General features: G+C 59.3%; 1 protein-coding gene across 3 annotated transcripts in view; it reads right to left on the bottom strand.

The window, feature by feature from the left end:
- The window catches only part of TNRC18 (trinucleotide repeat containing 18), a 78,768-nt gene that overhangs the window by 4,353 nt on the left and 49,555 nt on the right, over positions 1-24,860 (bottom strand). For all 3 annotated transcript variants that reach the window (XM_018040296.1, XM_018040297.1, XM_018040299.1), the window contains 11 exons: positions 23,185-23,460; positions 18,658-18,900; positions 12,491-12,909; positions 8,675-8,827; positions 8,288-8,429; positions 6,469-6,586; positions 5,973-6,048; positions 5,743-5,851; positions 2,983-3,099; positions 2,536-2,700; positions 904-2,204 (listed from right to left, as the gene is read on the bottom strand). In XM_018040296.1, the coding sequence (XP_017895785.1) occupies positions 904-2,204; positions 2,536-2,700; positions 2,983-3,099; positions 5,743-5,851; positions 5,973-6,048; positions 6,469-6,586; positions 8,288-8,429; positions 8,675-8,827; positions 12,491-12,909; positions 18,658-18,900; positions 23,185-23,460 (3,119 nt within the window). The remainder of the gene's footprint in view (positions 1-903; positions 2,205-2,535; positions 2,701-2,982; positions 3,100-5,742; positions 5,852-5,972; positions 6,049-6,468; positions 6,587-8,287; positions 8,430-8,674; positions 8,828-12,490; positions 12,910-18,657; positions 18,901-23,184; positions 23,461-24,860) is intronic.

Below are 24,860 nucleotides of genomic sequence, written 5' to 3'. Positions count from 1 at the left end.
TCTTTGGGGGTGCAGCCTGGGGCCAGGTGGAGCTGTCTGCCCCACACCAGGGGATCCAACCGCCCCTGGCTGGCACAGTGGCTAGCCCTAAAAGGCTGCTGCCAAGACAGAAACCCCCAAGTGAGTCCCGATAACATCACCATAGAACCGAACCGCTAAAGCCTGCCTGCCTGGCAGCACTGGCGTTACGGAGGCCCACACCCAGCAGGGCACCTGGCTCCCGCGTGGCCTCAGGACCCTGGCTCAGGGCAGCGGATGCTGTGGGCAAACCTGACCTGACTGGCTATAACCATGGACCAGGAGCCCGGCTCTTCCTGCCCAGGGGCGTGGGGCGGACTGGTGGCCTCTGGGCTGTTCCCCTTCTACATATAGAAGCTTCACGTATCTGCGTGCACATGCAGGTGCGTGCATGTGCGTGTACAAGTGTGTCTGTGTGTGCACAAGGCACAGGGTGGGCCAGGAGGGGTCCTTCTGCAGAACTGACCCCGACCCACTCCAGGGGCGGCCATGAACGCTGGGCCTTCTGGGCCACCCTGACTAGCTCAGGGCGGGCAGGGACCCAGCCAGGCCCAGGAGACTCAGCCCTGGACTTCGACCTGCCAAGAGGGAAAGAAGTGCCTCTGCTAAACTGCTAACCTGGCCAGCCAGAGTGAAGACCAAGAAACTCAGGACACTTGGCCATGCGGCTTTGAGACCAGCTGCCCGGTCACTACAGGCCTGCCACAGGAATGTGTGGGTCAACCGGGTGCCTCCAAGGTGGGTCTAGGTCCCCGGGACCAGGGGGGCAGCGCTGCTCTGGGACGGGTGGGACTTGGGAGTCACATGGACTCCACGGCCGTGACCCAACCCTCCACTGGGGGGCTGCTGGGACGACAGGGAAAGACGACCCCTCGCCGCACCTACCTGGGTGGGCTTGCCAAACCACTTCCAGAGCTGCCGGGCGGGCAGGAAGGCGGCTATCTTGGGCCGGTTCTCCACGGACGGCAGGCGCTGCCGCTTGGCCAGCTCCTTGGTAGTGGGGAGGTGGACGCCCTCTCTCTTCTTGGGCCGACTCTTGGCCCCAGCCTGGGCCTTGGGCGGCAGAGGAGGCGTGGGCTGTGGCGGGGGAGCCTGGGCCGCGGGCGCCGGCGCCTTCTTGCCGGGGGAGTGGGCCGAGGAGCGGGCTTTGCCCGCCTGCTTGGGCGCCTTGCTGGGGAGGGCCGGCGGGGCAGAGGGACCGGCCGTGGGGGCAGGGGCGGCCTCGTCATCCGAGCTGCAGGAGGAGTCGTCTGTGGTGGAGGAGGAAGAGGACGAGGAGGAGGAGGATGAAGAGGAGGAGGAGGAGGACGAAGACGAGGAGGAGGAGGAAGACGAGGACGAGGACGAGGAGGACGAGGAGGAGGAGGAGGACGAGGACGAGGACGAGGAGGAGGACGAGGACGAGGACGAGGAGGAGGAGGACGAGGCCCTGGAGCTGGAGGCGCTGCAGTTCCGCCCGCCGCCGCCCTGGCCGTCCTCCTCGCCCTCCGTCTCGGAGCTGCTGCTGCTTCCGCCGCTGTCGCTGCTGCTGCCGCCGCTGCTGCTGCCGCTCTCCGACTCCTCGGCCCCGTCCTGCTCGGCCTGGCCCTTGTCCGGGCTCTTGGGGGTCCCCGAGTCCTCGAACGCGAGCCCGACCGCGGGCTCCTGGGCCAGGTCGCCATCCGCAGCCTTGGGCCGGGCGGCCTTGGGCTCAGGGCTCCCGGCTGCTGGCGCGTAGCTGCCCAGGCCTAGCAGGCCCTTGGGCTCCTCCCGCAGAAGCAGGGCCTCCTTGGCCTTCTTGCTCTTGGGTGACGTCACGCCCTCGTGGTCCAGCTTGACCAGCAGCTCGGCCTCCTCCCCCGGCCTCCGGGCGCCCTTGCTGGCCGACTCCTCCGCAGCCCGGGCCTTCTTGGGCTTGGGGCGGGTGGCGGGCATGGCGATGGGCACGGTCACGAGGGGGGCAGGGGCCAGGGCTGCCGCAGGGGCTGGCAGCTCCCCAAAGGGCTCAGGAGCCGGGCAGCTGGCAAAGGTGGATGGTGCTGGGCTAGGCTGTGGGGGCGCCGGGCGAGCCTTGGGGGTCTTGGCCCGCTTGTCCACGGGTTCTGGGGGGCTCTTCTTAGAACCTGGGGTGCTGACGGGCTCCAGGGCCAGTGGGGTACTGGGGACGCCATCTGCTGAGCCCCCCTCCTCCAGGACGGCAGCTCTGTCTGCAAGAGAGGAGGAGCAGCCCCGTGAGTCAGGGCGGGGGGTCCAGCGAGCCCATTTCCCTCCTGGCCCTGCAGGGCTGGGCAGAGCTGGGGGGCCTCTCAGGTCCTCGGGATGAGCGGCTCTCACACCGCCACTGCCCCGGGCGCCCTGCACTGGATTCTGGAAGAACACGCCTGCCTGGACCTCTGGCTCAGCCTCTGAAAGATCCACAAGCGACCTGAGCCTGCTTCCTGTCAGCGTTCCCGCACAGGCGGGCAGCGGGGTCTCTGTGCAGACATCCCAAGAGTGTGGCAGACCCCACGTGCCGGCGGGCCGGCCCCCAAAACGCACCGCTCTTGGCTTTGGTGCTGGGTTTCCGCCCACGACCCCGAGCCTTGGCGCCGGGCTCCTCGGACGCCGGCGCGGCCCCGTCCTTGTTCTCCCCGGCATCTTTGCTGGTCTTCCGGCTTCGGCGCTTGGCGCTTGGCACCAGGAGTGCCGGGGACGGCTCCGCACCTGCGGGGCAGGACAGACAGCGGCTCAGGCCCGGCCTCCGCCCCCCCACTGCTGCTGGAGCGTCACTCGTCATGGGCAGAGGGGTGGAAGGGAATCGGACGTTGCAGCGTGGCCTGGACCAGCTACTGGTCAGGCCGGAGGCCCGTCTGCAGGGACGCAGCTCAGGGGTCTGCACCTGCATGTAGTGGGGCTTCCTTGAGCCGGGATGAGGCCTCTCCCCTCGGAAGCCCGGGTTTCCTACTGGTCAAGGGGCGGGGGGGGGGGTCCCAGACCACCACTCACACTGGATCTTGTAGTCAGGTGGCAGGAGGCGGATGTGCGAGAGGGGGATCCTCCCGGTGTCCCCGTCGTCGAACTCCACGGTGATGAGGTCCCCGTCATCTTCCAGGCCCAGCAAGCCTGTTGGAGGACAGAAGGGTCAGGGGAGGCCCGCAGGCCTGGGCCCCCGGCAGACGCGGGGCAGAGGGGAGCAGACACCAGACACTGAGCGGCCCCGGGCGGACGACGCGTGAGGGCAGGTGGGCAGTGGAGCAGGACGCGGGCTTTGAGCCGGGCAGTCCCGGGAGTGTGGGCTCCCTGGGTCCAGCCAGGCACGTGGCCATGTCCACCTATCCAAGGCCCTCCCCAGAGTGACGAAGGAACAGCGAGCGTGGGACCACACAGCAGAGGGAGCAGGCCGGAGGACAGCAGCTGCAAGAATGCAGCCTCTCGGAAGATGACACCCGAGTGGACGAGCAGGACTCCCCCATGCTGGGCCCACGGCACCAAAGGGAAGGAAGCCAGCTTTCACAGGGGACCCCCGGGGTCCCCTCTCCTGAGTGCCGAGCGCCTCTGCAGGCAGGGATGCAGGGGTCACTGGGCAGACTAGGAGTCACACGGCAGCTGCAAGCTTCCCGCCAGGACACTGGGCACAGCGGAGGAGGGTGGGCACCACACCAACCCGGGCGACAGGCAAGTCCAAACACTGAATGGTGACCCCCAGCCCCACTCCGAGGTGCCGGACGCGGAGCCCCAAGTCCCGAAGGACGGCGCCACAGGAGGGCTGGCGGGCGAGGAGCCACCGGTGCTCGAACTTGGCACCCCCGTCGTCAGGCCCTGCCCACACACAGCTTCCAGTCCCCTTGCTGAGCACCGCCAGGGATGAAAGAACAGCCTCCAGCAAAACCAGCAGAAGGACAGAGGTACAGACCGGAGCCCGCAGAGGGAGGGGAGGGGACCGGAGAAGGAAACGGAGCTGAAGAAACCTCAAATGGAAACACGATGGCCTCAGGGAAAAAGCGGATCCAGGAAACAGAGAGAGAGAGCGCTAAAAACAGGAAAACTCAAAGAGTAAGAAAGAACCTTTAGGAATGTTAAAAACAATAGCAGACCCATCAAAAGGGCAACGGAATAGAAGGGCCAGAAGGCAGGGGTGAGGAAATCTCCCAGAAAGTAGAACAAAAAAAAAAAGAAAAAGATGGGCAAAAGACAGCAGGAGAGGGCCACCAGACTAGTGTGAGACCCAGGGAAAGAGGGTAAATGAGGGGGGAGACTCTCCAAGGAGAGAGATGAGAGAAATCTCCAGGAACTGGAAATCTACTTCCAAACCAAAGCACCCTTCCCCCAAATACCCAACAAAACACACACACAGAGACAGAGAGACACAGAAAGAGACAGAAAGAGAGAGACAGGGAGGAATAGACAGAGACACAGAGAGGAAGAGAGAGACAGACAGACAGACACAGAGGAGAGAGACAGACACAGAGGAGAGAAAGACAGACACAGAGGAGAGAGAGAGACAGACAGACACAGAGGAGAGAGAGAAAGACAGACAGACACAGAGGAGAGAGAGAAAGACAAACAGACACAGAGGAGAGAGAGACAGACAGACAGACAGACACAGAGGAGAGAGACAAAGAAACAGAGAGAGACCACATGAGACTCCAGATCTGGGAATAGGGTCGGCGCCAAGTCTCCCATGACGATTCGGGAATAACTCTGGTGTAGGATACCTCCGACATCAGAGTCCAGATAAAATAGAATGCTGACTTCAGAAAAAGCGAGGGAAGGTGATTTCCAATGTAGAATTTATACCCAGATGAACTACCTCTAAAGACTAGGGGAGAACAAGGAGGCTCGGACGTGTGTGTACTTGAGGAGTTTCCTCCTATGGACGCTTTCTCTCCGGAAGCTGTGAGAAGGTCCTCTGCCACAAGGAGGGAAAGAGACAGAAGAGACAGACACGAGACGCGGCACAGGCGAGAGGTGGGATTCTCAGCAGGACTGCAAGGGCAGGTCCCAGCCGCCAGCTCGTGGGGCTCGGGAGGCTGGAGCCCCAGGAGAGCTGGATGGGGAGGCAGGGCTCCCTTTGTCAGGGGACTCCGGCCCAGCACTCCGTCCCCATCTCCTGGGCACATACAGGTGACCTAGGTGGCCGACAGGTGGACTCCCTTTGCCCGGGCTTGACTTGGGCTGTAACACACGCCCAGACTCCTGGCTCCCAGACGCACTGGCTCTGCACCAGCTCAGTGTCCACCGCCTGCCCACCTGCTAGCTCCGTCTGCATCCACACCCATGTCTGTGGGCTACTGTTTCCCTGTGCCTGCCCAGCTGTCAACCGCTTATTCTGCTCACGGGGTTAGATTCCCTAGAGAAGCCGCCTTCCCGGCTCTTCCAGCCCACAGGCAAAGCCCGGAAGCTGCCTCACTCCCTAGCAAGGACGAGCGCAAGACACGTAAGCCAGGTGACCCAGGCCAGGTCAGTGCAACTCCATCCTGGGACTCAGACGGGAAAGCGGGGCATTCCATGAGGACAGGGTCTGTTCAGAAGGTGAGCGAGTCCTCGGGCGTGGGGAGTGAAGCCAGCACAGCTGAGAGCATGGCTGACGCACACAGGGACCCTGAGTCCTGATGAGCCCGGGGGGCAGTCCCCGCGCCAATCACGCTCAACGCCGATAAAACTCAATGCTTAAGTCTGTCTGAGCTGGCCTTCAGGAACCAAATGGATCCAGGCTGACACGCTGAGAAATGGGGGTGCCGTGAGGGTCTTGGGGGCGGGTCTCACCTCGGACCACCGTGCCAGGGTAGAGGCAGCGGTACTGCTGGCTCCAATAGGCCGCGATCCTGGTCCCTTGCGGCAAGTAGCGCGTGGAGGCCGGCCTCACGTCGATGATCTGGGGAGGGGAGGAGTGAGCACCAGGCTGGCTGTGGCGCCGCCCGCCACCCGACGCCCTCACCGCCTCCTGCAGCAGCCCCGCGGCCCCGCCCTCACCCCGCCCCCGGCCCCGCCCTCACCGCCTCCTGCAGCAGCTGCTCCAGGCAGTAGATGTGGGGCCGGTTCCCGCGCTCACCCTCCACCACCACTCGGTATCTGCAAAGATGGGGCGAGGAGATGTGAGGTCCCCTCGGTCACCCCCGCTCCAGCCCACGGCCAGCTCTACCTCCGCGGCCACCAGGATGGGGTGTGCAAGCCGGGGGTTCCTAACTTGCCGCACAAGCTTGGGGCAGGTCTCCCCACTCTGGGCCCATCTCCTCCACACGACCAGGCGGGGTCACAGACGCAGGCAAGGCCAGCATGCCCTCTCCTGCTCCCTCCCACTGAGCCCTGTCCACCTGGGGGCCACCTGGGAGTCTGTCCTGCCCCCTGGCCCACCCACAGAGTGTGCCCCCATCCTATGGGGGGAGCGGGGAAGCCACAGCTCAGAGAGCTGAAGCAAGGCGCCCACAGAAGCCCAGCAAGGCTCTGGGTGGGGGTCTGAGGCTCTGCGCGGGGCGGCCCGCCCCCACTCACATGTCTGGAGAATGCAGGGTCTGCACGTGCCCTGCGTACAGCAGCTTGTCGTCCATGGGGATGAGCACGCGCAGGCCGTCCTTCAGTTCATCCTTGTCGATGATGCAGGAGCGAGGGGCTGCGGGCGGGCGGTGAGACGGGGCTGGAGCAGGGGCCAGCCTGGCCACCCCAACACCCCTCCCTAAAGTGTGCCCGCGCGCACACATGCCCACCGCGCACAGGCCCCCATCCCCAGCGTCTGAAAAGACCCCAGGCAGGTAGGAACCCGGCTGACGCCCATGCAAGGACCAGCGCTCGCTGAGCCTCAGCCAGAGGCTCCGTGCCATCAGACCCCACTGCGGCCCTTTAGCCGCAGTCCCCGGCCTTCCCCACCCCCACCGGGAGCGCTGTCTACTCTGGCAGCAACACCCCATGGCTGAGCTCCCTGCCCTGACCAGGCAGGCCAAGCCTGCTGCTCCCTCTTCCCCTCCATTCTCCTCCAGGCCCACCCACGCTGCTTCAGCCTCCTGGACCCAGTCTTCTTCTCTGTAGGACCCTGGACGCAGCCCCTCACTGCCATCACCTCACTCAGAGAAACCCAGATCACTGGGTGGGATGGACGGAGTGACGGGCCCAGGTCTCGGTCCCTGCCTGCACCCACACCCCTGCCACAGCCTCAGCGTGGGTACAATGGACTTCTCACCTCTTGACCTTGGGCACGGCCATGTGACCTGCTTTAGCCAGTGGTTAAGGGGAGAAGCACTTGAATCTGAAGGGAGGCCTCCCTCCAGGGCCTTCCGGTCCCTCTCAAGCCTCTGGTAGCAGGGCCATGAGAGATGCAGCCCTGAGCAGCCCAGCAGCCCAGGTAGGGCAGACCTGTCCCTGGTGTCAGTGGACTGCTAGCCATCCCATTATCACCAGCCAAGCCCAGCTGAGGTCACCCCGCCGCCCTGCCGGCAGCCTGTCCCACCCATCACCGAGTCTGCGTGCTTGGTCCTTACACAGCAGTAGCTGACAAATACACTCCTCAGTAGGTGACAAAGCTCCTCGGGGCTGGCCCCGCTCTTCTCACTGTACTCCCCCACCAATTCACAGTCTTTAATCTCAAGCTCCAGACCCCCAGGTCCAAGTGCCTACTAGAAGTCATCTCCCTGGGATGTCATCTCCCTGGGATGTCCTCCAGGCACCCCAAACCCCAGCCACCAAAGCCCGGCAGCTCCCTCTGTGACCCACCTCGATGACAGCTGCCCCCACCTGCCAACAGCCGTCCACAGGCCTTGCCTCCCCGCATCTGCTCACACAGCCCCCGAACGCTCCATCCCACCTGTGTGCCCCTAGCTCCCCCCACAGGGGTCCCACCCCCTGGACCCACTCCCCGGCCCGCCGCTCCCTCGGATCCCCCAGCAGTCTGCTAGCTCAGCTTCCTGGTGCCCACTCCCTGCCCCAGCCCTCCAGTTCCCGGTCTACACACCAGCCAAAGAGCTCACCATGAAACCGCCCTGACCGCCCTGACCTCCGCCTTACTGTTTTCAGGGCAAAGTCCAAATCCCCACCAAGGCCCTCGAGACAGGGGTTCTGCTCCGCCTGCCGCCAGTCCAAGGCCGCTCGCCCGCCCCGACTGACCAGCTCAGACTCACGCTGGCCTTGCTGCATCTTACTTCGGGCACTGCCATGCTCCCGTCCAACCGTGGGGCCTCTGCACACACCATCCCCCCGTCACCCTGTCCCCTCTGTGCAAGCCCGGCCTGGCCCACTTGGGCCCTGCTGGCAGCCGCCTCCGGGGAACCCCCTGCACCCCCATACTCCAGGCCTGAGCCAACGCGGCACAGCGGGCGCTCACCTGGGGTCAGCGGCCGCTCGGCCGCCCCACCTCGGGGCAGGTGCTCATCCTCAGAGAAGCTCGAGTCCTGGTTGGGCTCAAAGTCCTCCTCAGCGGCCATACTCTCCATCAGCTTGCTCACGGCTCCCCCCTTGCCCCGGTTCTGAGAACAGAGCAGGACAGACCGACGGCTGAGGCCGGGCCGGACCCCAGGGTCACCGTCAGGCTGCCATGCAGCGTGGCACAGAGAGTAGCCAGATCCCACCTGAGCGCCAGGAGGAGGACAAGACGTGCTGAGTGAGCACCTCCAGCTGCACACAGATCTTGGGGTGGGGGCACCCAGGGTCACCCGCATCTGTCAACTGAACAAAGCAACTCTGCCGTGCCTGGGCCCCCGGGGAACCTCACCTCCTTCTTCACCTCCTTGCCCTTGGCCTTGGCCTTGCTCCTCTTGGCGGAGGCCGGGGAGCTGGTATGAGGGGCCCGGGCCTCGGTGGGCAGGGCGGGAACGCGGGGCGGTGGCAGCGAGGCTCCAGATCCGGCCTCCTTGCCCTTCTTCTTCTGGGGATGAAGCCAGAGAATGGCTGTCAGAGAGCAGAGCAGGCCCAGGGCCCACACTCACCCTCCCGCCCCCGGCAAGCATTTCTGGTTTTAATCTTGCTTTATTACCACTATATATTACTTGTTATTAAAAAAAAAAGAATATCGACGTGCATGTAACTGAGTTCCTCTCCAATGATCCCACCAAGCGCAGAGGTGACTGGAGGGAATGATAACAGCGTGGCGTGTCCTTTCCAGAACTTTCCCCAACCACACACAACCATGTAAACTCACAGGCTACGCAAATACATTTGTGCATACACAGTACTTTTTTTCCCTTAAACATGGATGGGAATTTACCGAAAATTCCGCTGTGCAGCCTCCGTCCCCCCACCCTCTGCCAAGTGTATCTGGGAGACACGGAGGAGAGGCCTCCCTTTTTATTGTGACCAGCCGGCCGAGGTGCCTTGGCGTGGAGACCTGAAATTCATCTGGCTGCCTGCCTGCCTCTCCCTCTGCTGAATGAGGCCAAGAATGACGACAGTGTCGCTCGGCGAGGCAGGCACATTCCTGGCAGGAGCGTGCAGAACCGTGCCCCCACTGCCCGGGGCACTTCTGGGGACCAGCGGTTACCTTCCTCTCGCCCCAGCAGTGGGGGACACCTAGCTCAAAGCCCCCAAGGTGGATCTGGGATGCTCCCTCCCCTGGGGGCATGGAAAGCAGGCCAGTGCACGGGGACTGTGCAAGGCTCCACTTATCAGAGCAAAGGAGTGGGAACAACCTAGATGTCCAGCCACCCGGTGTATCCACAGATACAGTTACAAGCTTCTATCCCAGGGGCCAAGGTCCAGCATGGGAAACGCACGTGATGATATTCGGGGCAGGAAGCCGGCTCAGACCATAGAGGTGACGGGAGGCAAGGGTGGGGGTCACACTGTGCATTTTAGAAGAAACGTGCCTGATACCAATGACCGAGTCATGGGCCAGGGGAGACGGAAATTAAGACAGAAAAAAGGAGACTGGGCAAATGCTACCAAGACAGCAGCAGAAGTCACAGCTTCCACAAGAGACGGGCGAGCGCCAAAGCCAACAGCGTTAAAGGACAAAGTGGGGAATGTTACACGGACAAATGCGTCCGCTTTAATCTCTATTTGGGGGGAGAAATATATATACACAACTTTATATATGCTGAAGCAACTTGGCGCGCATACACACACACACACACACACACACACACACACACCCCACCCCACCCCACCCCACCCCATCCCACCCCACCCCCACCCCCCCGTATTTTCTTATTTCTGATGTGTCTTGTAATCCTGTTCCCATTTCTGAAACCAGAAGGCATCTTGGGGGTGGAAGGGCAATTTTTCACGTGGCTGTGTCTCCTTTCCCACCTGACTTCTATTATTGAACAGTCAGCCTGTCTTACGGGGCATGTCTTTGCAGTTGCACACTCAGGAGGGAAGGGAAATCGACAGCAAAAAAAAAAAAAAAGTTATCGCTGCAGGGAATTTAATTTTCTTCCTTTTCTTTATCATCAAATTACTGTTACAATCAGATAAAACTGGTAACTCTGTCTTTCCCACTAACCAGAAAGCCCATTTCTAAGAAACATTTCTTCTTTCCAGAAAGCCCATTTCTAAGAAACATTTCTTCTTTTAAAAAGAGAAAAGAATTCCAAAGGTGACAGGTTCTGTACACAGAGCAGAATGTTCATCGCTGGGAGGATTGCCATGGCCAAACACCATCATCAACCAGATCACCGGTGGCCAGCATGGCTGCTGGCAGGCGATGTGGAAAACCACGGGGTGGCCAGATGGTGGGGTGCTACTCCTTCACTTAGAGAGTGAGTTTAAAAAAGAAAGAAAGAAGAGTGAACTAAAAAGCTCCCGGCACACGGAATGCACAAGATCTAACTGCAAATCCAGAGAGCAGGACCCAAGAGTGTATCTCACAGAACGGGGAACTCTGGCCCTGGAGCGATTTCCTTCGTGTCTGACGTCTTAGACAGTTAATCAGTTCCGCCCCGTCTCTGACTGTATCATCAGCAGGCTGGGATCAGATGAGCCCCTGGTCCTCTCCTAACGGAAGCTGCCTTTTGGGGAAAGGCTCAGAGGGGCTGGGAGCCCTGCGGTTAAGGGCTCAGGCAGCAGGCCTCCAGTGCTCTAAGTTCAGCTCTGATAATCATCAGCCGCTGGGCTGACTGCGACGGTTCCGGGGCTACCTGCGAGGTGCAGTCTGTAAGACTTCCTTACGTGGTTTGTAAAACCCTCCTTACATGGCCTGTGATGTCAAAAGCAGTATGTACTTGGTCTCTCCCCGCCCCCTGCTGTGTTCCTGATACAGCGCTCCTACGGCGCCCTGGCATTTCTGGGCTCACAGGCGCATCCTCTGTTCTACGAAGGGGACGCGTGATGAGCCTGTGGATGGCCCCATCCTGAGGCAGAAAGACCAGCCACGACCCAAGCTTGACACTTCGGCCTCATCCCCCTTCTTGGGAGAGGAGCAAGGGGCTGGACGGAACCTGAGTGACTGCTCTCCATCATGCCTCTGTGATGAAGCGGCCACGAAAACCCCTCAGCGCTGGGACTCCAACCACTGGAGGGCTGGTCCACACACCGAGGCGTGCTAGAAGGGGCACGGGGCTCGGAGCCCCTTCACACACACCCTGCCCCGCACGTCTCCTCCACCTGGCTGCTCCCGAGCTGCACTTTTATGAGAAACTGGACCAGTAAATCAAGTGTCTTCCCGAGTTGTCATTTTGGGGAATTATTGACCTGAGGGGGGCGGGGTGGAGTCATGAAAATCCCTGATTTACAGCCAGGTGGACAGAGAGCACAGGGAACCACCTGGGACTTGCGCCTGGCCTCGGGGGTGGAGCGGGGGCTCCACCTGTGGGGTCTGCGCCAGCTCAGGGGAGTTGGAGTCAGACATGTTTCAGCAGACGACATGCGCGTCCCTCCATCGGCACATGCAGCATCCATGCAGAGCGGTGAGGACATGCCTCGCCCCCACCGTGGACCCCCCGGTACAGTCATCATCATCATGTATTATTCCAGCATCTTCTCTCCAGGGACCAGAAAAACCCGGGGTGGCTTCGGCCGTGAGGTGTCACGAATGAGGGGTCCCTGTGGATGCCGCTCAAACCGCAGCCCCTTTCTTACTACCGGCCGACACCGAGTCCCATCTCTGTTGGTGGCTTTCTCGAGAATGACACTGTGGTGTGGGGGACGTGGGGCAGAGGGGTCTGAGCCAGAGACCAGAGTTGTGAGCTGGCTGTGAGGTTATGAGTGCAGCCACCCAAAGCTGGAAGGGCAGCAGGCCTCATCAGTACAGACTTCTCACAGAGTTCTCAAAAGGTAGGTGTTCCCTCGGACCGGGGAAAAAAAAAAAAAATCCCACCTCGATTTTCACTAACTTCTCAACAAACGCGGTTTTCCTTGTGGTGAGCCTTCATCACCGACAGCAGTCACTGCCGGGAGCATGCGATAGTTCCCACAGAGGCCTTGGAACGCCGCCCGAGCCCGTGTTTCACACAACAGCACTTACTAGCCCAGCTGCCGGGTGTCCTCAACAAAGACGCCCGTCGAGGGGGCACCCAGAGCAGTGCCCAGCACCGACGGAGCTCTCAGCATCGCGCTGCCCCCCGGGCTCCCGGCCTCCCCGCCCTGGGCCTACCTTCCTGGGGTCCTTCCTGTCCCTGGCGCGGCCGGCATCCTTGCGTGGGCTGGGCAGGCCAGCCTTGGCACAGCGGCCGGGCTTGGCGGCGGGCGCGGCGCTGCTGGGGGCGGGGGGCGCCGAGGCGTCGTGCAGGAAGATCCGCTCACTGCGCCGGCGCGTCCACAGGTCGTCGTCGCTGGCCTCGGGGCCCGCCTCCGGGCCTGGCTCCTTGGGGCCCCGCGACTTGCGGGCCTTGCGCCCCTTCTCGGCCGCCAGCTTGGCCTTGTCGGGGCTGCTGGGGCCGGGGGCACGCGCACCAGGCGCGGCCAGGGCAGGACCTGGCTCCCCCAGCCCCTTCTTGGGCCGCAGCAATCCAGCGGGTGACCGCTTCCGCACCTTGACCTCGCTCTCTGAGTCGGTGTACTCGAACTCCGTGCCTGCGTGCAGGTGAGGGGGGCGGCTGTGGACGGGGCGCTCTGCGGCTCTCCACTTCCCACCCTGGCCACCCCACCCCTGCTGCAGGGACGAGGCCGCCCAGGGAGGCTTCTGCCGCTTCCGGGGAGGAACCCGAGGCCCAAGATCAGGAGGACTGTGGCCCACTCCCATCCTGAATCCCCCCAGGCTGCCCAGACTCTGCTCCGGAACCTTCGCCCCGAAGCACCGTCTGGGAATGTGGCGTCTCCTGCCTGGGCACGTGTAAGCTTCCCGGCTCTTCCTGGGCCTCCTCGGGAATCCCGGAGCCCTGGGAGGTGAGCCGGGGAGGGCCCCACACCTGCACGGCAGCAGCTCTAAGCGAGGCGGGCGGGAAAATCCACACAAAATCCCCGAGCCCCAGTAGGGCCTCGCGTCTCAAAGTTGGGGGGTCCTAGACACCCACTCCCCTTTCAAGAGGACAGGATTCCCCAGAATCCAAACAGATCTGAGACCCAGCTCCTCCCCACAGCCAGGGGGCTACTTCCCTCTGCTGCAGGGCAGCCCCCAGCTTCCGCCCAGCTCCTGGGCTCCTTGAACGCACAACCTCTCCCCAACATCCGCTGTCCTCTGTCCTTGTAAGCCCCCTGGTCTTCGCTCCTTCTGGCTCCTCTGCCCAGAGCACCATCTCTCCCTGCCCTCCACCTGAATGACTGCAGCCTCCTTTCTGAGAAGACCCACTCCACGCCCTGGGGAGTCCTCGGGCCACCCCTCCTCACCACAGGTACACGGCACACTGCAGAGGTCCCGTCTGTGTTTGTCTATCTTGGTGTGCTCCGCCCCCAGAAATAGATCCCCACCTTCTCCTGGAGCCCCCAGCGTTGTACAGCACAGAGCTTGGCCCAGAGCTGGTGGCCAGGAAAAGACTCTAAATGGGGGTGAGTGGTGCTTCTCCCCATCAGGGGAATGAAGAGGGCCTGCCTCCTCCAGGCAGACCCCAGGGACGAGATGTCTGTGACAGTCCTGGGCAGACCACCCTAGAGAAGGACTTGCCCCAGGTCCCCTGAGAAGCCAGGGCTGAACCTCAGGCCTACTGACCCTTGGGCAGCCAGCAGCCTGGCCACAAAGGCTCTTGTGGGAGGCTGAGACCCATCACCCCAACAGATGTAGCCTTGGCGGCAAGGGCAGGGCCGGGGGGGGGCCACACTCCAGGAGAAGGAACCACTTGCAAAGAACGAGGATCCTATTAATTCATCTTTTGTTAACAGACTTCCTGCTGCAGGGGAGACGGCTGGGGCTTTCTTGGCTGATTAGGGTGCAGGCCATAAGACACTCTTGGCCTGTGAGCTCTGCTTCTGGGCATGAGGGAATGAGACCCCACCTGATGACAGGTCCCTTGCAGAAAGCCACCTGAAATCCTGGACACACACAGGACACTGCAGGCTCACTGCCCAGGGAGCCAGGGCGGGACAGGGCGGCGACCAGGACTGGACACTCGCCTGGGAGAGCAGAGGTTGGAGCCTCTTGCTCATGGTAAGACTGGGTAGGAAGGTAACAGTTAAGAGCCTTTGGGGCAGCACAAGCTGTGCCTGGAACAGAGGACGCGGTCTCGTCAGGGCCCCGCGGTGAGGACAGGCACGAGGCCCGCAGAGACGGAAGCAGGGATCAGAACCCCCACCCTTGATTCCCAGCCAGCGTCCAGTGAAATGTCTCCTCCCCAAAGAAACAGGCAGAAAGGAGGAACAAAGGAACAGGCTGAGAAAACAGAGAAAAAATAGTAAAGAAGAAAATAAGACAAAAATAGGCTGAAAGCCAAGGGATTAAAAAAGACGTACAATACAAACAGTAACCAAATTGAGCTGCAGTGGCTGCAGACACGCCTCACTTCACTGTGAAGCTGCACCTTTTCACCAACTCGAGATCGGCGGCAACCCTGCGTCAAGCAAGTCTGTGGACGGTAGACTTCTTCCCTCTATGCCTCTCTGTCACATTTTGGTAATTCTCACAAGATTTCAACTTTCTCATCATTATACTATATCATCATGCTTGTTATATCTGTGACCAGCGATCTCTGATGTTACTACTGCAACTCACTGAAGGCTCAGAAGACGGTTGTCGATTTTTAGCAATAAAATATTTTTTACCTGAGGCGTGTGCTTTTTTTCTTAAGACATAATACTATTGCACCTCTACGACTACAGTAAGGTATAAACATAACTTTTATCCGCATCGGGAAGCCAAAACATTCGCGTGGCTCACTGTACTACAATATTGGCTAAATGCAACTCTGCGTTGGTCTGGAATTAAACCCACATAATCTCTGAGGTATGTCTCTACTGTTATCAGACAAAATAGGTTTGAAGACAAAAATCGAGAAATAAAGAAGGACGTTTCGCAATGATAAAATGATCAATCCATCAAGAAGACATAATTATAAACGTAAACGTAACGCAGAAACGGACAGAAAGGATTATACACCATGACCAAGGGAGACGCAGGCCAGGAAAGCAAGGTCGGTTTGACACCCTTTACAAAATCAATATAATGTACCATATTAATCGGATGAAACATAAAAACCACACGAACAGCACATCAACAGACGCAGAAAAAGCAACTGACGAAACCTAGTACCCTTTTGTGATAAAATCACTCAACAAATGAGAAACAGAAGGAAACTTCCTTAACCTGATAAATGGGAGAAAAAAAAAAACACTGTTAACATTATATTTGGGGTTCCCAGGTGGCTCAGTGGTGAAGAATCCACCTGCCAAGCAGGGCACTTGGGTTCAAGGAAGAGATCCTGGGTCAGGAAGATCCCCTGGAGAAGGAAGTGGGAACCCACTCCAGTATTCTTGTTTGGGAAATTCCGTCGACAGAGGAGCCTGGCAGGCTACAGTCTATGGGGTCGTAAAGAGTTGAACATGACTTAGCAACTAAACAACAACATCATACTTGACAGAAGAAGTATGAGAGCGTTCTCACAAAGAAATCTATGGAGCAGGGAAGCCAGGGGGAAAAAAAAATCTATTCTCATCGCTTCTGTTCAGTATTGCACGCAAGACCTAGCCCGAGCAATCAGGCAAAGAAAATAGAGGGAATATTCATTGGAAAGGAAAACATGAAACTGCCTCTATTTGTAGATGACATGATCTTATATACAGAAAAGCCTCAGGGATTTACTTTTAAAAAATTATTGGAACAAATGAGTTTAGCGAGGATGCAAGATATAAGATCAATTTACAAAGATCAGTTGCGTTTCTATACATTAGCAGCAAACGCTGCAAAAATGAACAGAATTCCATTTATAATACCATCCAAAAGGACTTCCCCCTGGCAGTACAGTGGATAAGAATCTTTCCTATATACCAGCTATGAACAAGTGGGAATCTGAAATTGTAAACATGGTAATACTTACACTAACAATCCCCAAAATGAAGTAAGTTAAATTTAACAAAATATGTAAAAGATCCAAATGAGGAAAACTATTAAAAAAAAAATCTGATAAAAGAAATCAAAGCTATTCCATTGCCATGGACAGGAAGAACTGACACTGTCAAAGCGTCATTTCTTTCCAAATTGATCTATGGATTCAACGTAATAAACCCAATAAAAAATGCAGCAAGTTGTTTTATAGATATCAATTCTAAAGTTTGCATATTGAGGCAAAAGGCCCACAACAGCCAACTCAATATTTAAAGATAAGAACAAAGTCAGAGGACGGAAGGTAACTCATTTCAAGACTTACTGTAAAGGTGGAGTAATCAAGACAGGGAGATACTGGCCAAAAACCAGACAAACAGGTCAATGGGTCAGCACAGAGAGCCCAGACACAGACTACCATAAAACCCGTCAGATAACGTTTGACAAAGGAGTAAAGGTGATACAATGGAAAAGAGAGAATCTTTCCAACAAATGGTGCTAGAGCCAGCGGACATCCACATGCAAAAAAAAAAACAGAACCTGGACGCAGACCTTACACCCTTCCCAAAAATTAATTCATGCCAGACCACAGGCCTAAACTTGCACTGCAAAAACACAAGATTTCTAGATGACGATGCAGGACAAAGTCCAGATGGCCTCTGGTATGGCAGTAAATTTTTAGATGCAAAACCAAAGGCACAATCCATTAAAAAAAAGAGAGAACTGATAAGCTGGACTTCAGTAAAATTAAAATTTTCTGCTTTGTGAAAAGCACTGTCAAGAGAATGAAAAGATGAGACCTAGTGAGAAAATATTTGCAAAAGACACATATGACTGTTATCTGAAATACAAAAGGAACCCTTAAAGCTCAGTGTTAAGATTTAAATTAAATAACCCAATTTAAGAACGGGACAAAAACCTTAACAGACCCTTCACCAAAGAAGATATGCAGATAGCAAGTAATAAGCATATGAAAAGATGCTCCACAGCATATCATTAGGAAAAATGCAAATTAAAACAATGAGAATGTCCAGAATCCAAAACACTAACACCAAACGCTGGTGAGGATGCTGAGCTACAGGAACTCGCGTTCACTGCTGGCGGGATTGCAAATTGGTACAGTTAACTTCGAAAGACAGTCTGGCAGTTTCTTAAAAAACTAAGCGCGATCTTAACATATGCATATAATCTAGTGATCACACTCCTTGGTATTTACCCAAAGGAGCTGAAAACATGTCCAGACAAAAGCTTGCACACAGAAGTCTAGAGAAGCTTCAGTGAAAGCTGCCAGAACTAGGGTGCCACCCAGGTGTCCTTCGAAGCCCTTGAGCAGGTGAACGAAGAAACCAACTGTGGTCCGTCCTGACGGTGGAATGTTTCTCAGCATAGAAAGCACTGGGCCATCCAGCCCTGAACAGACGTGGTCCCGGGAGGCGGTGCGGGCCACTGGGAATGCGCTCTGGGGTGCATGAAGTCAGGGCAGCTGGGAGAGGCCGGGGGGTTGGGGTGGCAGGGTAGCAAGCAGGGCCCATTTCCCATGGCCCAGCCCCTGCCAGGAGGGCTCAATGTGTACCACCAAGGCTCAGAAAAGGGCAAGGGGAGCTGACACCCCAAACACATGTGGAGCCACCTTGGTTTCAAACACCAACCCCTGGTGAAGGTCCCAAGGTGTCTGTCTGTCCCAAGAAGACAGAGATACGACTGGAGACGCAGAAAGAAGAGGGACGTGGGGCCAGGACACGGCTGGGCCTCCTGCCCAAGTGTTGGTCTCCGCTGCCTCTGTGTGCCCAGCTGGGCAGCGGGATGGTAAGCTGGCACCACTAATAACCTCCGCTGGGTTGCAACCCCAGGCCCACAAAATTTGCCCTGTGTGGGCCAACTCATCTCACTGAATAAACCGCCTACTGCCCTAAGTGTCAAGAGCTTCCCCTTCTTCCAGACCTTTGTGCGGCCTATTCCTTCCACGTGCACCTCGATTTCGCCTACATCGCCTTAGCCAGCTCCCATTTTTCTCTCCTGGCTCAGCCTAGGTGTCGCCAACCTGCAGTGGTCTCCCTTACCCCTGGGCTGAGCCAGGGGCCTCCGGTGGGCTCCCACAGCCCCCAGCGTGCAGATCTGAGGCCTCTGCAGACCCCAGAGCTGCCTCTGGGTGCCGAGGTCCTGTTTGCTGGGAGCATCACCAATGAAGGTCATGGCACAGCTCTGGAGACCCCTCCCCAGGGAGTGGCGGGCTGGGGGCCCCCCATCACCAGGGCCGTCCGCCCAGGCCTGGCCCGGCCCTGCAGGCAGAGTCCCCGTCCTTCTCTTGAGCCCCTCCTGCAGGCGGGGCAGTGGGACCCACCGCCAGGACTCACCCATCAGGCTCTGCCGCTCCTCCTTCTTGCGGGCCTTCTGCTTGGCCTCCAGCTGCACCACAGACAGGGACGGCCCCACGGTGGGGCTGGGCAGGGCGCTGGCTGCAAAGCGCGCCAGCAGGCCCAGCCCGCTCTCCTCCAGGCCCGGCGACAGGGCCCGCTCCCGGGCGCCCAGCCTACAGCCGCCCGCAGCCTCATCCTCCTCCAGCTCATCGTCCTCGTCCTCCTCCTCGGAGCTCTCATCTGGCATGCAGAAAACAGGGAACGAGTCAGAGCCTTGGCCAGGGCCGGCGCCGCCCCCCCGCGCCGCCACAGCGCCAGCAAGGGGGCCGCGGCTCCAGCCCACGTGCCTCCCGCCCCCCGCCGCCCCCAGCCTTCAAAGCCAGCCCAAGACCTGGGCGTCCAGGGCAGCCCAGAGGTGGGCGGCGGCTTTGGGAGTCGAGTGTTCCTGCAGGGGAGCACCAACATGCACCTGTGCTGTGGGGGGCGGGGACGGACACACGGACGAGGACTGGAGACAGCGCTCTCCACGGTCTCACACGCACACACGCGCACACACAACCCAACACACACGTGAAAGCTGGGGGAGGAGGCGGGAGGAGGAGGAGGAGGAGGGAGGCGAGGGCGGGGGGGGCAGGAGGGCGGGAGGACCCTGAGGGCGCAGGCCGGGCGCTGGCCCCAGGGTGTGTGGGGGCGGGCAGGGGGCGGTCTTGCCCGCAGGAGGCCTGGGGGTCGGCTGGCAGTAGAAGGTGGAGTTCGGTCTCATCTCCGAGTGGGTAGGGGGCTCCCATGACGGCAACCCTCAACGGGCTCTGGGGTCCACAGCTGAGGCCCAGCACCCTGGGGAAGCCTGAGGCAAATCCACAGTCCTCTCTGAGCTACTGTTTCCTTATCTGTGAGAATCTCAGCTCAGCTCAGCTCAGCCAACGGGGCCACAGCCCTGCTACACCTCCGGGGCCAGGAAGCGGGAAGGGAGCCGCAGGGCCGGTCGGCCCACTCTGCTCCGCACAGTCAGGTGCTCAGGCGGCAGAGCAGGACTCGAACCCGGGGCTGGCAGCTCACCGCCCACGGCCTAGCGGGAAAGTCAGGGAGCCCCAGCCCACCTTGCTGGGTGGTGAGACAGAAAGGTGCCTCTCCCCAAGAACTGGCCCAGCTCGGACCATCAGCACAAAGGCGGGGCGGGCAGTGCAGCTGGAGGCCGAACCAGGGAAGGTGACCTTCCGTGCACGTGAATTAAGTCCTCCGCCAGAAAGAGAGACGGCCTGGAGGTGCAGGCCAGCTTCCCCGCCTTTCTGGGGAGACAGCTCAGCTGACCCCACCAGGGCGGTGGGTGGGAGGGCACCCAGCCTTCTGCCCGTGAGGTGCTATGGCCAAGGAGGTGCCCGTCTGCCCGGGGCGCTGGGAGCCTGGAGGGGACTCACCAACAAGAAGAGGAAGGAGGACTATGAGCTACTGCCTCTCTGCACTGTCTGGGGGCCGGGAGTCACGGTCCAGGGGTGGGTGAGCCCTAGATGGTGGCCAACTCCACATTCTCCTGCCAACGCCCCCAAGCCGCCTGCTTGCTGTGCTGCAGCGAGCGGCCCAAAGAGGTGGCCTCAGGGGTGCCAGGGAGGACAGGGGGTGCGGTGGGGGGGTCTGGTCTGCCTGTCCCAGCCGAGGGAGCCCTCGGTGAGGGAGGCGGACGAGAGCTTGAGGGAGGCCCGGAAGGGGCTGAGAAAGGAAGGAGGCAGAGAGAGAGGAGGGCTGTTAGGAGGGGTGAGCGGACGGAGACCCGGCTCCCTGAGCGATGGGGGCAGCGGGATGGAGGCTGGCGGGGCGGGCAGGCGGCAGGCAGGCAGTGCACACTTGCGATCCATTCACATTGCGGACGTCACATGGTTCTGTCTCCGCCCAGTGGGCCACAGCGGCAAAGCAGGCTAAGTGTAGGCAGACTTTTGGCAGCGCCTGGGTCCCCCGCTTCGGGCAGGCCCCCCTCCACCTTGGGGCTTGGCCAATCTGAGCAGGGTGGCGGGCAAGGGGCTGGCTGGGCGGGGGGGAGGGCTGTGGGGTGGGACGTGGGGCTGCTCAGGTGTGGAGACTCCGGCTCTCTCTCCCACCCAGGGTTCTCGCTCTGGCTCTGGGTTTCTGGATGTCTGGAATGTCTGCATTGGATCCCAGAAAGCCAGGAGTGGCCTGAACCCGGCACTGCGAGATGGAAGAATGTTTGGAAAGCAAAAAGCCAAAAGAAAGGGCATGTCTCCCACAAAAGAAATGCCGCCTGGGTCACTCTGGTCTCCCGAGACCCTTTCCCACCTCGTGCTTCCACGAGCCTGCGGGCCCGCCCTGGCTCCCTCCCAGGGTGGCCAGCCTGCTCAGGCCAGAGCCCAAGCGGGTAGGGGAAGCTGAGAGAGGGAAGGTGTCTCGGGACCAAGGAGCCTTTCTGGAGTTATCCACACCTGAGGCAACAGAGCTTGCCAAGGGCAGGGGGAGGAAAAAGTCCCAACAAAGAAACCTGAGGAAATGCAGAAAAACTTTTTTTTTCCCCAGGGGGAAAAAAAAAACCACCTGTTGGCTCAATATGTGGGGGTTGGCTCTTGTCACTTGGTTTTTCAAAACCCGATCCGTAAATGCCAAAGTGATCCGCTGCTGCCATAGCCGGTGGGGGCAAACCCCGAGGGGTGGGGGGTGCAGAGGGGACACAGAGAAAGGGGTTGTGCCTACCTACGGAGCAACGAGCCGGGCTCGCACCCAAGCTCAGTGACCCGCTGCGCGTCTGCCCTACTCCCAGCCTTCGCTGTGCGTCCAGAGTGCAGCGTGAGAGCAAATGCAAGAGACCGAAACAGACATTCAAAGCGTCATGGGGAGGGGTCAAGGGTGAAGGTATGGCCAAGCTGCTGGGGGGAGAAAGCAGACACACCAGAGAAGCCAAGCCAGTTAGGTGTTTTAGTACCAGGCGTCAGGAAGGCCCTATTACCCAAATATCCCTTTGGAGACCTGACCAACGGTCTGGGTGCAGCGGAGACCCGCCTGCCCCCTGCACAGGCTCTGTCTGATGCTGGGTCTGGTTCTGGTGGGTGGGCCCCTGGCTACCAGATCTGGGATGCTGCCTGCTTCTCTGTGGGCTCTGGGCTAGGGCGGGAGAGCTCCAAACCTTGGAAGCTGGAACTCTGGCCTCTGAAGGGGAGGAGGCGTGGGGACCCAGCCCCGGGGAGGCGAGAGGGGAATGGGGAACCAGCCAGACGTGTCCACAGAGGCCTCACAAGACGAGGCCGGCGGGAGACCTACGGCCCAGGCTGTGCTCGCTCAGGTGTGGCAGCCACACAGGGAGCCTGAGCCCCGAGGCCCTGGCTCCATCCTCTCCTGATCATCCAAACGCTTCCCAGTCAGGCTCAGACCCCCAGGGCACTGCAATCCCCGCCCAGCTCTGGGGTCCCTGAAAGGGGTCTGCCCTGAAGCAAACCCTAACCCCCACCTCAGGACATCTGGGAGTGGAGGTTCTGGAAGACTGAGACCAGTCAGTCTACCAGGGAGCTCACAGGGTCGCTGAAACCAACCCTCTCTGCCTAAGTGAGGCCGGGGGGCAGACCAGCCTGGGACTCCTGGGGCTCCTCTGAGCTCTGCCCCTAACAAGGCAATGAAGCCTTGGGATTTCACAACAAAACTCGGGGACGCAGAGTGCTCTTGATCCTGCACTGCCTATATGCCCTCCAAAGCAGAAACACGTGTTAGAAAATGAGCGTTTGCAAGTATTTTTTAACCACTGTTGCATAAAAAGCTTTAAGAAAACAAAAGACAAGCAGCTTAAAAAAAAAAAAAAGATGAAGCTTGAGGTGAAAGCAGCTGACTTTAAACCTGGGAAATGAAAGGCATGCCGACAGCTCCCAGGGATACTTGAATAACAGACAACGAAGACTGCATGTTCCATCTACCCCCTTCTGGGGTGGGGGTGGGGTGGGGGGGTGAGGGTGGGGTGGGGGTGGGGAGGGGGGAGGGGGGAACAGATGAGGGAAGCGGCACCCTAATGGTCCAGTCAGGACACAGCAAGAGAGACAAGGCACACGGGTTTAGTTAAAAATGAACTCGGTATGTTTAATAAAGCTTGGTATTACCAAAATCGCGGTACAAACATCAAGTCACACGCCCACACGACAGAATTCCATTTACAAAACGTCCCCTGGGAGGCCTCCGCAGCCACGGCCACGCTAGGAGGACCCACCCAGGCCTGCGGTCCAGGGGTGGGAAGGCGAGGGTAGGGGGGCGGGCGGGCAGAGGTGGGAGAAGGGAAGGAAGACTAAAAACAGTCCATATAAAAGCTCAAAAAGAGCCAGCCAATGGTATTATCACAATGATACAGGTACAAATAAAAACAAAAATAAAAGGACCCAGGCTGATACAGCAGGCTACGCTGCCAAGACCCGGACGGCCACCTGGCCGGGCCATCCCAGCGGCTCCCGGCCGCCCTCCCTGCGCTCGCGCTCCGCTCTCGCTCTCGCACTCACTCGCTCGATAGGAAACATGGAAGGTTATTTTGTGTTTGGAGCTAGTAACCTTGGTCAAATGAGTCCTCCGAGGAATCGCTGAAGGAGGAACGGGGCTCGACCTCTTGAAGCAGCAAACAAAACGGCTGCTTCCTGCCGGCGGCCGGCTTGGGCTTCAGAGTCCGGGCGCCCGCCAGGCCCCTCTTGGTCAGCTTGGGGCCGCCAGCTGGCTTGCTATTCTTCGCCACCATGCCACACAGGAGGGAATGTGTCAGTTTGGAGCTGGAGGGGCCCTGGGCAGCCCACTCGTCCTTCAGGAATTCCTCCTCTTCCTCTGAATCCGTATCTGCAGTCAAAGTAGTTTTTAATAAAGATAAGTCACAGAGCCAGGGGAGGGAGGGGGCTAGGGTCTCTTGTATTAGCCTCGGCGCCTTTGAGGACACTCTGCCACGTGCCAGAACCAAGGTCCAAACGCCCACCGGCCATGGAACCAGCAGCGTTCCACCGCCTGGCGCGCTCTTCCCCATCTGGCCTCATCTCTCACCTGGGAGGCCTCTGAGCCGCAGGCCCCACACAACCCAGGCCCTGGCTGGGCCGTCGCCGCTGCCAGCACCACCCACCACACGGCCACAGGGCGAGCAGTCTTTCCTGGCCCTGCAGGAGGCGGGAGCCCCACTCTCAGGTAGGTCTCTGCCTTGCGCGGGGAGGTCACTGCCGAGTCCAGTCCACCCCACAGGACTGCAGCCAGCTCCTTGTGGGGAGGGAAGCAGCCTAAGAAGGGAAGGACTCAGGTAAAGCCCTTCTTTCCCAGAACACCAGCTCGCAGTAGTATTCGGGGCAAGCGTGTAAAGACTCACAACCCAGCTTCCTGCTCAGCAGTCAGCACAGTGGCGTCTGACGAATGACACTGCGGCTCCCAGCCCTACCCCGTTTCTTATCAGAGGCGGGTGACCAGCACGCTGGTTCTGGCCTCCCACGTCTCCAGCCTTGGAGCTGCATGAGGGTTTGGGGAGGGGGCTGTCTAGTGGGCACAGCTCTGGCCCCTTCCAATCCCTCCCCAGGCAGACTCACACCACTTTGGTCTGTTCTACACATGAGGTTGGTGAGCAAGATTCCATCAGACAGAAAGGATCTGAAGCCAAAGGCTGTAATCCCTTCACCTCGTCAAATCCGTTCCAAAGATGGGGAGCGTTAACGAACACATCTGCCCTCCCCAAGTCCAAGAGAAGGAAGGAGTGAGACAGAGAGAGAGAGAGAGAGAGAGAGAGAGAGAGTGTGTGTGCGTGCGCGCGCACGTGTGTATTCTGGGGGTCAGGGTTCTCTGGCTGCCTCCTCCAACATCTATGCTTTCCACTCAACACCCAACTGCAGGGTGGTCTGGCAACTTGGTGGGACGAGGACACGCCTCTGCCCGTCCCCCAGCCACAGCTCTCCCTCCCATGTGCTCCATCCTGTCCTTCTTGAAGCCACTTGCCGGGCTGGACAAGTCCATGCGTGACAAGGACCAACTTGGCTTCCCACCAGAACCCACCAAGCAAGCCACCAGATCCCTACAACCCACAGTGAAAGCGCAGGAGGGCGACGTTCTCTCTGCCCATCTCCTCCTGGTACGGCATCTCAAAGCTAGGAAACACCTTGACCTCTTCGTGACCCCGCTTGCATGCATTTACCGGAAAGGCAAAAAGACTAATGTGAAAAACAGAAGAGACGCACTCTCTCCACAGCCAGCCACTCTCTCCACTCTCT

Source organism: Capra hircus, chromosome 25, assembly GCF_001704415.2.
Source record: "Capra hircus breed San Clemente chromosome 25, ASM170441v1, whole genome shotgun sequence".
Lineage (NCBI taxonomy): Eukaryota > Metazoa > Chordata > Mammalia > Artiodactyla > Bovidae > Capra > Capra hircus.
This window is presented reverse-complemented; position numbering and strand designations above follow the sequence as displayed.